The sequence below is a fragment of the Calidris pugnax genome, unplaced genomic scaffold (assembly GCF_001431845.1).
Source record: "Calidris pugnax isolate Ruff unplaced genomic scaffold, ASM143184v1 scaffold70, whole genome shotgun sequence".
Lineage (NCBI taxonomy): Eukaryota > Metazoa > Chordata > Aves > Charadriiformes > Scolopacidae > Calidris > Calidris pugnax.
Window position 1 is genome coordinate 3949010 of NW_015090862.1, and position 15972 is coordinate 3964981.

Genomic DNA, 15972 nt, shown 5'->3' on the forward strand with positions numbered 1-15972 from the left:
TGGTCAGATTTGTAACACATATTCAGTAAAGCAATGCAAATTAAGTCACTGTACAGCTGACTAACTTCAGCTAAGAAGCTGACCATTTATTAAGTACACAGAAATATTTGTTTACAAGAGGCTTTTGTTTTAGAAACACATTTGTGTTCTTTTTCCTGCAGCACAAATAAGTCAGAGGCTGGTGCACAGCACCCAACAGTCTCCCAGATCATTTCTTCTTGTCAGAAGAAAAAAGACCTGATGAGTTGTTACTTCTCATAAACCCCCGGCGACTTTACTCACGTGTGTCACATCCTCCACAGTCATGACTGGCAGATCATGGAACAGGGACCGGAACTGCCTGCAGCTGGGGGAGTCTCTGATGCGCAGGGCGCGCTGGTAGAGAGCCAGCCGATGCCCGGTGCGTACCAAGGGGTCTGCCAGCCCCCTCCTAATGCACTCAATGGCCTGGGAACGAGCAAGGGAACAACCAGTAATTTACACAGAACCAGGCACATTTGTCTGGTCTCACTAAGGCCAAAAGATCACTTGATTTAAGGAGCACAAAAATGTGAATGTGAAAAACAGCACATAAGACACCCTTCTTACGCGTGTACTGAAGCCCAACTAGTAAGGAATATTTTGCACTAGTAGGCTTTTGGATTCACATTTGCACTAGTACAGTAAAAAGGAATTACTCTCCATTTGTACTGATCAATATAAGATCAAGAAATTCTACATAAGTGATCAGAAAAAAGAGTTGGTTCTAAGGTAAATCAATTTAATATTTTTTTAAGCCAGCTGCTTAACAGCATGTAATACAGAAACAGAAGGACCAGATGAGTGGTGCAAGAATGTAGTGCACCAATGCACTACTGCATTGAAGACCGCCCAGGGTAAAATATGGACTCCAAAAATTAACTCAAATCATGGTTCTGACATATTCTCTTTCTGCAACGTGAGGAAAGCATTTTGTCCTAATTTGTAAATAAGGAACTGAAACTAACTTTTCCTTTGTACAACTTCTAATTCCAAATTCAGAAAAAACTTGATATGGGGGTATAAGATGCAGAAGAGACAACTGCAGATGATATTACTTCCTTATAACAGACTTAATTAAAGAATTAAAATATGGGGATATAAGATGCAGAAGAGACAACTGCAGATACTTGACAGCCTATGATATTATTTCCTTATAACAGACTTAATTAAAGAATTAAGAGGGGAGACCTAATAGCAGCCTTCCAGTACCTGAAGGGGGCCTACAGGAAGGCTGGGGAGAGCCTGTTTACAAAGGCCTGTAGTGACAGGACGAGGGGCAATGGCTTTAAGCTGGAGGGGAACAGATTTAGATTGGAGATTAGGAGAAAGTGTGTTACTGTGAGGGTGGTGGAGCACTGGAACAGGTTGCCCAGGGAGGTGGTTGAGGCCCCATCCCTGGAGATATTCAAGGAGAGGCTCGATGAGGCCCTGGGCAACCTGGTCTAGTTGGGGGTGTCCCTGCTGACTGCACGGAGGTCGGACTAGATGACCTTTGGAGGTCCCTTCCAGCTTGGACGATTCTATGATAATTAAAATGCAACACAAAATAAGAGGATTTTAACCCCAGTTCTCAATAGCCTTAGTGAGGCAATGAAGCAACAGAAAGGGAAAAAAAAGTCATTTAAATTAGCCAGGTACCTTTGGTGTCTTTAATTAGACCAGTCTTGTCTTTCAGTTAAAAGTTGATTTTAGGTCTGCCCATACTTCACTGTGACCTGAACAGTCCTTCAGCTTTATCACTGAAAATATTTCTGCTTTGTACGTAACAGAGAGGAAAAATTGACATAATCTCTGGTATTTGTAACTCCTCAGACCTGACACAACTACTACCTGCTGTTTCTTGCACAGAAAATTCCTGAAACTGCAACTGAGCCCTAAAATGAGTGACAGTGGCTTCCACACCTTGTGGCTCTTGAAAAGAGTCTGTGCAAGGCTGGTACTGGCTCATAAGGAATTCAAAGACACAACCTGTACCGCAGTTTGCATTTTTCTCTGGTTCCTTTATACTCTGCTGCAGAAATCTGTGCAGAGGTGCCAGAAAGTTCTACAGAGATTTACAATAATCCTTACACACAATCTTTGCCATTCCCATACGGTTACTTTTCCCTCATTCGGCTACATGCCAGCTAATCACTTAGGAAACGCAAAGACCGCTCACCATGTACACGGTGGTTCTAAAAGCCTGAACTGCATCATTCAGAATCAAGACTGGCAAGTTTATCCACTGTACAAATGATGTGTTTTGCTTGTACAAACACCTTAGTGGTTTGTGTGTCCTACTGGAAGGGAAAAGGGCAAGGTTTCAGCAAAAGCTAAGATCACTTCAAAACCTCTGCTCCCCTCCTCTGCCTTCCTAGGAGGATTCAACAGACCAAGAGGAACATAGCCTGTAACATGTGCTATCTAAAACCATTAACGTTATTCTTTACCAGTCTAAGGATGGTCAGTTACAGTTTCTCCTGTAGGACCACTGGAATAGTTTAAATTTGCTGTTAAAGACTGATAACCCTGCTAGAGCTGTGTACAAGTAACAGATTAGAAACGGGGTTGTCTACTGCTTGATCACTTACAGCAGAATGCCCACACCAAAATTGGTCCAAGACAACCCTCCCCCCACTGGTAACAGTTAGCCAAGGACTTAATTCCCTTATTTTTTTGTTTGAAAACATTAAAAAACTCCTTCCAATCAGGTTTGATTTTTTCATTCCAGATAAGGCCTCATCATGGCTCATGTTCAGAAGCAGAAGTGTTTACAGCAAGAAATTTCTCTGCTTCTCATGCGTTAGGCAAATTTATAAGGCAGAACTGCAAGGAAGCTACTGCCTGGTAACTCCATGCCATCCTTCATGCCAAACAGCGCAAAAACAGGTCAAACAAGGATGAGGGTACACTCAGTATTCTGTTTTTTAGGAGAAACTGGTTGCCTGACCTTGGGATTCCTACCAATATCTGCATTTTTAGGAGGCCTAACCCACTGTTTTTCTTGTACAAAATATTTTTTAAATGTTTTCAGACAATGACTGCAGTGTTCCCAGCTTTACAGCATGCAGTTGTGAAGATACCTTCTTAGTGTTTTTCAAGTGCTGATGTAAATTCAGAGCCAGTCGATCCCACCATCGCCCCCTGCTGTCAGTACAATACACATCCTGAGACAGAAGAGTCTGCAGCTCCCGCACCGCTTCCTGCAGCAACAGGATTAGATCTTTATTAATATCATTATAAATAATGAAGTTTCATTCTATAATTAACTTGTCACTTTCCCTAGTGGGTACTATACAATTACACAATTCAAACACCATTTTAGCTCCAGCACCCAACATATTCAGGCCCACGGGTATACCTTAAAATCTCTAGAACAGAGACATTTTTATGTAAATTTAAAGATTAGCAGCCAATATTTTTGTCCTTTATGTATTCCTTATTGTATATGAAAAAGACATGAATATTACTTGTTGCCTTTTTGCAGGGGCAAAGTCTTTTTGAGAATAATCTGGTTTGCTTTAACATGTAAATCAGAGGCCTTTGGAGATGTTAGCTCCTATGGTGAAGAGGCAGGGATTTCATAGAATACTTTTCTTTCAAGATGTTTGTATTTGAAAGCAATAACCAAAGCTACTGAAACATAGATATCTTTAAGTAACAAAACAACAATGTCTCAATGTCTCAGCAACAGTCTTATGGTATATTGCACACAGTAATATACAAAGCATAAGCAGAAATAAAAACAATCTAGAACTTTCTAAAGCAACGAGAAAAAAAGGCTGTTCTTTCCTTAAAAGTAAAATGTTAAGAGAATGTAGCAAGTCCTAGCAAACATTATCACCATTTTCCAGCCACATCAGAAATGTAAATAGGTGCACAATGCTACATTAAACACATACTCCTATTCATCATTTACCTTATACAAGTGAAGCCTCTGCAAAATTTCAACACCTTGCGAAAAGATTCTTGTATACACCCAGCCAACTGTGAAACGTCGCAGGTACTCAGGTAAAGCTCGGTGATAGCTGAAAGATAAGAGCAGCTCGGATCAATTTAATGATGGCAACTTAAATTCTAAAAAATTCTCTCACTAAGAATACTTATAGCTATAGCATTTACAAAGATTAACTGCCTTATGCATAAAAACTGAACTGAAATGAGCATTTCAGTCAAGAACGCAAGGTAAGAGAACAGTTCATCTGAGGTAGCAGGTGCAAGCTGCACTTGCAAAGCATATTTTGGTTTCAACACTAGTGGAACTATTAGTTAATAAGATTTACATCAGATGCAAAACAGTAATTTATTACAACATGTTTTTTTACTTGCAACTTGTCCTTGTAAGTCAGAAGGTTAACTTTAGAAATGCAGCTGAACGAAAGAAAAAGGCTAGAACAGGCATTTCCTGTTACAAAAGAAGACTAAAATCTTTTGGGTAGCCATCTCTATGTTTCAAGACAAAGTCTTTGGAATGTCTTATTGCAATCAAAATAGGTTTTGCCACTGTCTTCAGTTTATTAAATGGAACAGACCTCCAAATGACCCTCTATGAATATTATTTTAAATCAGTTGCCATGAAAATGAATATAATGCCAAACATAAGGTTTTAATTTTCAGTGTATCATTAAGCCAGAAAACAAAATAATTGAAAGTAAAACTGATGAAGGAAGCTTCAAAACAATACACGCTATTTCAGTTCTTGCATCTTTAGTAACGTTTCCTGAATGACACCCACTTGCAAGTTTGAAGAGATGAATAACCCAGTATGTTTTCCCATAACACCAGCATCATTCTTTTGTTCACAGTGAATTTTAAATTCTGCTTATTGCTATTTGTCTAAAAGTCATAAAAACAAACTATGGCAAGGGAAAAATAAGGCTCTTGTTCTCCCGCATTGACACATAGAACAGAAATATTTCACTGCTTTATCCACGCCTACCAATTCATTCCCAGGGTTTTATAAAAAAGGCCTTTTCATATAATCACTTAAAAGCTAAACAACCAACCAGGAAGTTCAAAGCTTTCAGGAATATTAAAACCTCTAAATTTATCAGGATTAAATAATATCACTAGTCCATAAGCCTCTCTCAAAAGGAAAAGTACCAAAAGTAAGACAATACAACTAATAGTTTCATATGAACACGAGGCTAGTTTCCAGTTTACTACCTCAAAGAGGGGTGAGTTTTCAGTTCATTCCAGGTCTCTTTAGCACACATATATAGCTGATTAGCTTCTTCCCAGTTCCCATTTACCATTGCAGTGCCTATATCATTTGACAGATGAGCAGCAGTTGCATACCTAAGGGGAAAAACCCAACATCATGACTGTACTGTATTAGGCTCAAAAAGCATTTATAGTTAGAAGAAATCAATTCCTCCGTACATTTTAAAAACTCCCTTGCAGTCTCCAAAGACATTGAACCATGCAGCCAACTTTATTCTTAATCTTGTAGGATTATACTAGCAGCTTACACTAGCAGGTACATTATGTTTAAAATTACTTAACAACTAGAGAACACATTTTTTGTTTTGTTCAGAATCTATTCTAATAATCATCACAGCAAATGAAGAAACAACTTTCATCACCAGATGATCACGAAGCAAAAATTTATGCTATTTTAGGTCAAAATGCAAGCCACTGTGAATTACAAGTCCTACCTGGATACAAAAATGCATTTAAAACCACTGCAAAAGTGCACCTCAACCTATTTCACCTGGAGTTCTACATGATAAATTCTTATTTGCCTTACACAAGTACTGCAGCAAAGCTTTTCCACAAATAAACAGATTTCCAAATGGCCAAAGCTGCCCCTACCTGATCAGATCTTCTCTGTCCTGGAAGACCTGTGTTTTCCTATTCACAGTGTAACTGGGGAATACCATACGTCCCATGTTTACCATAAGGACTGTGGAAAGCTGGCCTTGACCAGCACTGCCAGCTTCTTCATCCTCCATTGACTCAGACAGTGAAAATAGCAGCAGAATTCGAGAAAAGACAGCCCGAGGGCCTTTACAGACTCTGACAGATTTTCCAGCCAGGTCCTTCACCCTGGAAGGACAAATAAAAGAATTATAACAAATGGGGGTTTTGCCATTACTTATAAAAATTCAAATATACTGAATGAAGTATGAGAATAATTTTGTTTTCAAGCCAATTAATGTGTAAACTTGATCTTCCTTGAAAGAAGCGGCCTGAGAAATTATATAGTGCACGTAATCTCTAGTGAAAAGCCAAAGAAATGCATTAACTAATAAAAAGTTTAAGGGCCAAACTTCAAGCAGAATAGAATTGGAACTAACTGCCCTCTGGGTGCAGCCACTCCTGTTGCTATACCAGGCAGTACCAACAAGCAGTAACATATAGTTTGCTAACAGCAACGTTTACAGACTGTAATTTGAGATCTCTTATTTTAGGGTATCTCCATTAGCACATCTTCATCCAGCCTTTTCATATGAGACAAGATTTCTGTTACTGGGCCACAGGACAGCACAGATTTAGAACTGGATTTTCTCTGTTCTCATGGGGTAACTAGCATTGCAGCTGGATGGGGCAATATCTGTCTAATAAACATACTATGTAAAACTTGGCAAAGCTTGATGTCTCTCTCATTTGAAAAAAAATTCCACAGGAAAGGCAATTGTGTTACTGAAGCAAATGCAGTACATAAGGGTATCTGTCAGCTTTCTACCCAACCTGCATTTTGTACAGAAAGGATTTCACAATTACGGAGTTCAGACCCTGGTTCTCCGGCCTATGAGACAAGCCAACTGCTAGACAAGCAACCTTTGTTTATATGCATTATTGTTCTAACAGTTAAGTTTGGGTACTGGTTACTGAGAGGTAACTGCGTAAGAAAGCGTATAAACTCCAGAATTGACTTGTAGCCTAGCACCAGTACCCCTGGCTATTACTGTAGTCCATATTCCTAGACTTTTTGTGGATGTTCTAGCTACAGATCCAGCCCTAAACACCAAGAATGGTAATGCTGTAATCACTCAGAATGATGCCCTAAACCTGAATCTGGACCCCAGAAGACCTAGAAGTCAAGGCATCCGATATATGCAGCTGTGATAGTCACAGTGAAAAAATTCACTTCGTCAAGCAAACAACCTTTTCGCCTTAAAAGGAGGCTCTATGCTAAAGTACAAAGTCAGTCACAAAAAAGAGACTATTGTTCCCCTCTAATTTTACTAAAAAGAGCTCACCCTGAAAATTAACAGCAGACAGTTTCTTTAATAGGCAATGACTTTCCCTATGTCTTCCTAGATACTTTTCTGCACCGATTTTGCTTTAAATTCAGGAATGTGTCTCTATATAGCTGAGTATCTTTGGAGATAGATTACCATGCCCAGAGCTAAAAAGCATAACATAGTTAAAAAAAAAAGTCTAATATTTACCCATCTGTTTGATGCACTGTGAATCAAAATTTAATGCTGCCCTTTTTATGCATAAATTTACTAAATGCATTCCTCTCTTCAAAAGGCATCTAGATTGAGCCCTTTGAAGCGTAACTTACATTCACCTGCAAAATTTAACTATAAACAGAATTACCTTTTCAAAATCACTGTCCCAATACCAGCCTGACTCTTGCTGAAGACTGAACGTTGTTTTGCCAACCTCAGAAAATCATCCACAAGTTGCTGTTTCTGACCATTTGGGTTTGGCAAGTGGAAGATCTTTGCCAATGTTTTTAGCTCAGGGGCTGAAAGCAAATCCAACCCTTCACATAGGTCTTCCAGTTCAGATTCTAAAAGTAAAATGATCCACATATATTCATTATGTGCTATACTTAAACACTCAAGCAACAGCTCAAAGTATAGTACATTCATATAAGCTACTACTAATCTAATGATTTAGATTCTTCAAACATGTATTATCGATACTAGCTGGTTCAGCTTGAAATTCATTCTCTTCACAGGTCCAGTTTGAAGGAATGGAAAAATCAGAAATAAATCCCTTTGCAACTCCAAAACAAAAGCAAATATAAAGAAATTCTGCTGAGTTACCAAAAAAAAATGCTGTGCAGAAAAACTTGTCTTCCTGATGGATAAAACTTTGCAAAATGCAAGTAAAGAAGTGCTGCCAGTGACCAGCAAGAGCAGAGCTGCTTGACAAGGGGAAACAAGCCAGGAGCCAAGAGTGACCCCAGCACTGGCAGTGTCCTCCCCAACCCTGGTGCAGTCCCACAGTGAACAGAATGGGCAGAGCTCAAGTCCTGGTACCAGATTCCACCAGCAGCCCCAGAAAAGGCGTGATGATGGATCAGGTCCAGGGTCAACCTGGAAACGAGACAGACACAAGACTAGAGACAAGACTACAATTTATGTAGTGAGATCCACCCACAGCAAATGGCCACAGACCAGCCTGGAAACAAAGACCTGCAGCACTGGTTGGAGGTCCAGCCAGCCAGGGATGGACCAGGCCAGGGAGAAGGTGCCTGCAAGACAGCTCAGGGCAACACTGAAGGACATTAAGGGCTCCCAGACCAACGCACAGAGGCTGCAACTGTCAGGGTCTGAGATGAGGCAAATGAGGTCAGGTAAGGCCTACTGTGACACCAATAGCCCTGACATTTAGCAATCCCTATTACCTAACTTGCACTAACTGCTTTTATTATTAACATAACACAACACAACTCACCTACCTGAAACCTTCACTCTGCTCTTCTCAAGGCACAGACAAGCATGTAGTTCATTAAAGTCTAATATGACACAAGTGCAGATTTTATTTGTAATATTTTAAACATTTATTAATGCTGATCATACCTGTTTGCAGAAATCTGGCTTCAGCCAGCTCTTCAATTACTGGTGACAAATCCATACTTATCTCTCCATACTCTATTTTGTTCACCTTTAACCAGTTCAGCTTGCGTTGAAAAAGTCTCACGTATAGCTTCTGCCCACCAACTGCAAATTTTATTTAAAGCAGGGAAGGATAAAAAGAAAATTAAATTCTAAAACATAGTACAATGCATAATCACTACCTTACCTAGGAAAATTACTTTGATGCAGATATCCTCCAAAACACGTTTTAAATCTGCCCATGTTCTATGTGCAGACTTCGTAAAATACCAGTACTTACCTTTTCAAGTAATTATTGCTCATTAGAATCTTCAAGTTTTGTAGGTAAAAGATTATTACAATGTATTTTGTAGGTAATGAACATTGCTAGAATGCATTTCGGACATTAATTAAGAATTAATTTGTTTTCTAGGAAAAGACAACTTCATTTTTCAAACTCTGTCTATTATGATGTTAAATAGGTCTTTTTGCTTTCTTTAACACTTTCAATAACCAACTCTTTGATGTTGGGGAACAAAAGAAGCTGTAGTCTGACATAATGACTTCATAATCACAGAATAACTCTGGGTAGTAGTCTTCAGATTCCTATTTTTCCAAAGGTAAGCTTAATTTTACTAATATATCTCTGCAAACAAGAGAAAAAAAAGCCTTCTATCAACTTGATGTTTATCTGGGAAGTGCTCTCCTAAAGTACATTTTAAAAATACTTTTAAAAAACTAACAATGCTGAAATTCAACAAAACAGCTTATTAAATCTTAGCTGAAAATAGTCTAGCTATTCGTTCAACACCCTTTTGAATACTTAATTCATACCTCATTAACTTTTATTTTTTCACATCCGTCTGCTGCTTAACTGAAACTCATCATTAATAAAAACAGACACTGAAACACTACCAGATCTAGATATATTTAAGAAATGGCAGTTAACTAATGCTTGTTTAACTATTCTGTCCTTAAAAAAACTTTTTCAGCCTTTTTTTTGGATAGAATGTTTCCAGGATCAATTCACTGAGAGAACTACATTCAGATGCATAACCTTTTAATTTTCTCTGTGGGGTTTTAACTTCATTGAAGTCTGCCTCCAGTTTTTACAACTCTGGAAAAAGAAAAAGGTTGAGTAACACAAGAACATCCTTTCTGCAGACCACGGAAACTGACCAAACCAGGGCTGCAATCCAGTAAAGGCATGTGAGGACTGCAGAAGTAATTTATTGCTTCTTAAGCATCCTGTTCTACAGTACATTACTTTTGACGGTTCGAAAGATTTTTTTCACTCATAGTTCTTAAGAAATTTTTAGGTGTATTACAATTTAAAAAAATGCTTTAAGTTTAAATATCAGCAAAAAGGTGCAGAAGATCTTAGAAAAGTTCACCCTCTATGATTCATTAAAATGAACAGAAAAGAATACATTATTTTTTCTTGTTCAGTTTTCTGTACCTCAGTTCCACTATTGACTATAAATCAATGTTCCTCAGATAAGATTTTTCTGTTGTATAAAAAGGAAGGATTTCACAAAGTGTATTAAGCCGTGTCACTAGAACTACGTGCTTGCATTTAAATTTTTCTAACTGCCACATGTGGTGAAATTAAACATGGAGTCTACAAAAAATATTTTTTAAATATTACACCAAAGTTCTGACATACCATCTTGAGCACAAAGCCTGACATTGCACTGCAGATTACTTATTACAGATACATCTCTGCTTTTCCCCACTTTTATTTACTGTTTCCAATACTTAAAAAATTGGCATTGCTCTACATCCAATAAAAAGACCATCCACTTTTGAGAAAACTGGGCAAAAAGGAAACATTGCTTCATATTTAATCCTTTTAAAAATATCATTCCTTTCACAATAAGCATTAGAGATAACTCACATTTTATACATTTTAGCAGAAAATAATGAAATACTGGAGAATACCTATATTCAAGCAACTTTATAGTATTAAGCTTGGGGGGGTGTGTCGTGATAACTGAAATATAACACTTGCTTGGGTAGAAACTTCATAAGTGGAATAGATAACCCATCTACCTGAACTTTTAAAGTATTCTGTCTAAGATTTCTTGAAGGAAATGACATCCATCTGTCATTTGTCCAGAATTCATTATCTATTGACTTAATGCTATACAATCACCTCTCACAGCTGAATCATTGTGTTTTTTCTACCCTGTAAAGAGAGATTGTTCTATTTGTGACTCTAGCAGTCAGTGCAGACATGGATTTATCAGCACCCCCTTGCAATAGTTCTTTCTGTATCCTGAACTCCTGTGAGAGGGGAATACTGAAATCACGCTACTCAAAGAGAAACAAGCACTTCCTTTATTTAACAGAACAAGTTACTATTACTGATCTGTGTTGTTCCCATCCAAAGAAGGGAGTGTGGAAATAAGGAAGCTGTATCTTGAACGTCTCTTTTAGTATTTGTCAAAGTAGCTGAATCCTGCATCCACTAATGCTCTAAGTAAGTTTATTATGTTTGGATGTAAATGATACCTATCTACCTCTTGCCTCAGAGAATCAATAGCAAAGAGTTTTGTTGCTTATATATTGCATTCTTTCTTTATAGCCTTGTTTTAACTATCACAACATACAGAAGGCATCATTAAGCTCCAAGATATCATTGTATATATATTTAGGTGGAGATAGTTAACTACTGTAATATTCTTATAGCCTGAGTGCCCTAACAGCCTCTACAACCCCATCCCAGCACCCACAGGTTTGGCTGGTTGTGTTCAAGGTCGGCTCCGATATGATGCAGCTGTGTAAGCGTGGCTCAGGCTGCTGGGGAGAGCTGTGTGAGGCTCCCCCCATTCGCCCAGGAGCCATACTTAAGCTCAGGCTGGTGGCCTCCACTCTTGATTGAACTTTGCTGCTGTGTGCCAGTGCCCAGCCAGGCACCTTGCTGAGCTGGCTTCACCTTGCACCTGCCCCATCGCTACCGACTTGCCTGAAGACCTGCCACTGCTGGAGCATGGCCAACTGTGGTACTGGCACTGGATCCGCTCTGCTCTTCTTCTTTGTGCCCCTTGCAGGTGAGAAAAGGATGTGGCCCCTGCCTGCCCTGCTGTCCCCTTTGGCTCCTGGCTCATCTTCCCATGCAGAGTAGTCTGCTCTTGCTGTTCCCTGACAAATACAGTCCTATGTTATGATCTTACTTTACTTACAATATTCTCATAATTTATCTTGGTATTATTCTTTAATTTTAAAATGTTTAGTGTTACTGCATAACTGTAATTATTATAATATAATCTGTAAGAGCTTAACTGTGAGCAGGTAACCACTGCAGAAATACCTGTGTAAGTTTAGAGCCCTGCTTCCTCCCCTGGAGTTTCTCCACCCTTTTAGCAACCAACTCTTAGGGTGGTTTGTGTCAGCTCTGCTGACTTTTCCACTAGGGCAAATGAAGAATGTTCATATGGTCCTTTCCAGCTGCTAAACTTTGGAAAAAGATCTTAAGTCAAAAAAGACATTTCTCCCACGCTTTAATTGCTTCCTAGGGAAACAGATAGGCACTGACTCAATTTTCCTACAGAACTGAGACCGAACTACTTAGCAGGGCTATATTTCTTCCTAAAAAGCTCAACCAACACATCTCCATTTTTCTTAGTCAATATCCTGTATTAAAAACTTTGTGATGTCATGTACACTAACCTAATTCTATGATTCTCCACATCTATACAAGTTATTAGAAAAACACACTGAAAAAACTACTTTTGGCCTTGGAAAAAATTCACGTAATTGCTAATCTCAAGTCATGGCCTTGATATTCTCTTTTACAATGTTCTGTGGTGTCAATCCACAATATCATTTGGAACTTTATAGGAACAAACATTAAAGGACTAAGTGTTCTAAACAGCTAGAACAGTTTTCTTCCATTTTGTGAAGGAGAAACAGTCAAAAGACTGATGTACACCAGTGCAGAAAAAAGAATATAATTTACAGAGAGGAAGAAGACCAAAATAACGTTACAATTTCACACAGGGAGATCACATTCTTTAATGTGATAAACTTTACAGCCTGCTAGTTAAGCTAAACTCAATGAACACAATACATTAATAAATGCAGCCTGCTTTAGATTATTTTTACCAAGAGGTGTGTAAGCAACTGTCACTTTCGTATGGTCATCTCAGATGTGTGAACTGAGCTCATATAAGTATGTATCTAAAAATAGTTAGGCAGCTGTATATTACCATAGTAGCTTCAAACAATATAAAAGTTTATGCCTGCAATATTCTGAGATACAATTTTTTTGTGGAGGTTGTTATAAGCTTATTTCCATTTTGATGCTCCAAGTTTGTTGTTCAAGTGCTGGTAACACTAATCTTAATTACAGTTTAAAACAAGTTATAGACATACATAAAATTTGGAGGGTTAGTTTTAATTTATATCACTTCTGCCATGCTTATACTGTAAAACTTATATGAGTATAGAATTCAGGCAACATGTCTGCTTTGAATCTTGTATAAACATGGAGGGCTTAAATCTCCAACATTCTGGCTCCTACTGATGTTAATGAGAATTAAAAGTACTAAGCAACCTACAGGAAAATTATTGTTAATTAGCAACTAGCATTCTAAACACTGCATAATAATCATAGGGATAACCATGGATTCACACCAAGAATGGAAGTAATCTGCAAATGTGCCAAATCAAAGCTCACAATGGCCACTTCTGAAGTTTGGGGGTTTTTTCCCCAAGGTCCACATACCCAGCATGGGCCCTTTCATAACCCCATCTTGTAAACTTCCCATAGTACTGGTCATCTAAATGCTGGTGTTAACTGATAGTCTTTCTGTGCTACAAGTTTCCTTCCTGGGAAACATGTTTAAATGCAGCAACAACCTGAGTTAAGAATCTAAGAAATAGTATTAAAACAGTAAAATAAGTATTCAAAAAAACCCAGAAATATACATGATCATTCTCTCCTTTTTTCTTACAATTATCCACTATTTATCATTACCTTTCATTAAAGCATTGTTAGGAAAGATTACCTGCAAGAAGCCACTGAGGGATACATCTCCTGAGAAAAAGGAGCTTCTTCCCTTAAGGAATTTATCAAGTTAAATTGCCCATTAGTATAGCACCCTTCACATAAAACTATGTAACAGTTCTCTCTACAAGAGGAAATGTGAAAATATATATGTAGAAAAAAAAAAGATACCTGATAATTTGCAGAACTTGGTTATAACATTCATATCTTGCTCATCAAAGAGTCTGACATCATCTTCATTCTCCAAGACTGCTCGCAGCACTGCTAAAAAATTCTGGAGGTAATATGGGTGACCAGGAGAGCCGGGCACAGAGCTAACCTCATTTATTTTGTCTAAAATGTCCCCAATGGAATTTTGAAATTCCACCTTTTCCACAGTTTCTGACAAAGTATGACTAATCTCATCCTCAAAGTCTTCATAAACTTCCATGGGAAGCAGCTGTACATCAGCTTTGCTAAAGCAATTTTGTGTACCACAGTTCACTTCTGTCTTGGAAGAAGGAATAACCTGAGTGTGAGGCTGAGTCTTGACTTCCAAACTATTGGTCAACTTTGATGAAGTACAAATGGCTAGATGTGTTTCAAATTTATCAGGAATAAGTATCACACCCTCTGACATACTTTCTGGTTTGGTGCTCCTTGTAGCAATTGGTCTATTAATGTTATCTGCTGGTAATGATACCTGAACAATATCCACAAGGTCTTCTCCATTACGTTTGTTCGTTTCTTCTTGAAAGTCAGGTTCCTCCTTTGAAAACTTTTGTTCTTGGTGCTCTCTCAGAGCAAGGTGATTTTCTTTCTGAGAACTATGCCCAGCATAAATCTCATCATCATCATCCTGTGCTGCAGCACTTTTGCACATATTATGAACAGCTGGAGGTGAAGAGTCTATCTCCTTATACACAATCTGTTTTCCTCCCTGGCTACGTCTTCTGGACAGTTTAGATGACAAGCTTCCCAAAGAGACTACTTTAACTGTTTGAGTCCGCGGTTCATTGTTAACACTGCAGACTGAACTATTACTGCTAAAATAAGGACTAATCTGTGCTGTTGCATTCTCTTCTGCTTTCAATAAGCCAATTTTAGAAGGACTTGTTTCTAGATTTATGAGGTTTTTTGAAAAATACGAGCTGGAATTACTGTTCACATTTGCAGCTGGGGGACTCCCATTCCTAAAAGAGTTGAGTGTTGAGTCAGTGACACCAGTCCCACCATGGTTTCTGCAACATGTTTCATCCATGTGCTCATTTATTCTGAATCTTGGCACCGTTTGCCCACACATAGGACACGTAATTTTGGTAGGGGGAACATTGTTAAAAAATGAAACAATAGAGGAGGATGCTGTAGGTATAGATGGTGTTTCTTTACCTTCCACTTTTTTGGTTGATCCTTTTTTTTTCTTATTTCTACTGAGTGACAAACTTACTCTGGATCTTTTAATTTCTGGAGACCTAGCTTCTGCCATTACAAAACTTCAAAGCATTTACATGGCACAGGCAACTTCATTCAGGCCATTATTTCCTTATTCTGTAATACTTAAGAAAAAAAAAAAAAGACTTTTCTTGGCTTTGCATTTTCCATCTGTAATCCTCTGATGTACCTTCAAGAAAAAGAAAAAAAGAGATAGATATTGAGTGCAAGATATTCTAAGGTACCAAATGCAACCAAGCTGAACAGTGGAGAAGAAAAAATAGAACTCTAAAAGCAGAAAAGTCAAGCAATCCTAAACTGCTACAACGCAAATGTACCTTTACCCTCTCCTGAGGCAGGGAAGCACGCACGCCACGACTGCCACACTGAGCACTGCCTCTGGCCTCGTGGGAATGGGTTAAAAAGTGGAAATATTACTACACACCTGGACTATTTACATGCCCTGCTCACTTGCTGATGTAAATGAAAACCCGAGATACAATTCAAGGTAAGAATACAGTCAAATCCTCTAATTTTTATGATCATCTTGCTTTCTATTTATAGATATATATTTGGTGCCAGCTATCCGCTTTACAGAGCACACACAGCGTGCAGGTGTGTGCCAAGCACTGCTCCATCGCCGCTGAGGCGCTCTGGAACCCCGAGGGGCGGCGCCGGCCGGGCCGCGCTCTCCCGGGCCTGTCCCGGGCCGCTCGCCCCGCTCCGCACGCCGCAGGAGCTGCCACGCGTTCCCGAAGCGGATGGCAGCGC

The 15972-nt window shown here is 38.7% G+C and overlaps 1 protein-coding gene across 1 annotated transcript in view; it reads right to left on the minus strand.

Moving 5' to 3' along the window:
- Nucleotides 1–15879, minus strand: part of FAN1 (FANCD2/FANCI-associated nuclease 1) — a 32919-nt gene extending 17040 nt beyond the window's left edge. The window contains exons 1-8 of the mRNA XM_014944489.1: nt 13963–15879; nt 8766–8906; nt 7552–7747; nt 5815–6048; nt 5167–5298; nt 3920–4028; nt 3084–3203; nt 283–447 (exon numbers count right to left, since the gene is read on the minus strand). Coding sequence (XP_014799975.1) covers nt 283–447; nt 3084–3203; nt 3920–4028; nt 5167–5298; nt 5815–6048; nt 7552–7747; nt 8766–8906; nt 13963–15256 — 2391 coding nt within the window. The 5' untranslated portion in view covers nt 15257–15879. The remainder of the gene's footprint in view (nt 1–282; nt 448–3083; nt 3204–3919; nt 4029–5166; nt 5299–5814; nt 6049–7551; nt 7748–8765; nt 8907–13962) is intronic.
- Nucleotides 15880–15972: the final 93 nt, after the last annotated feature.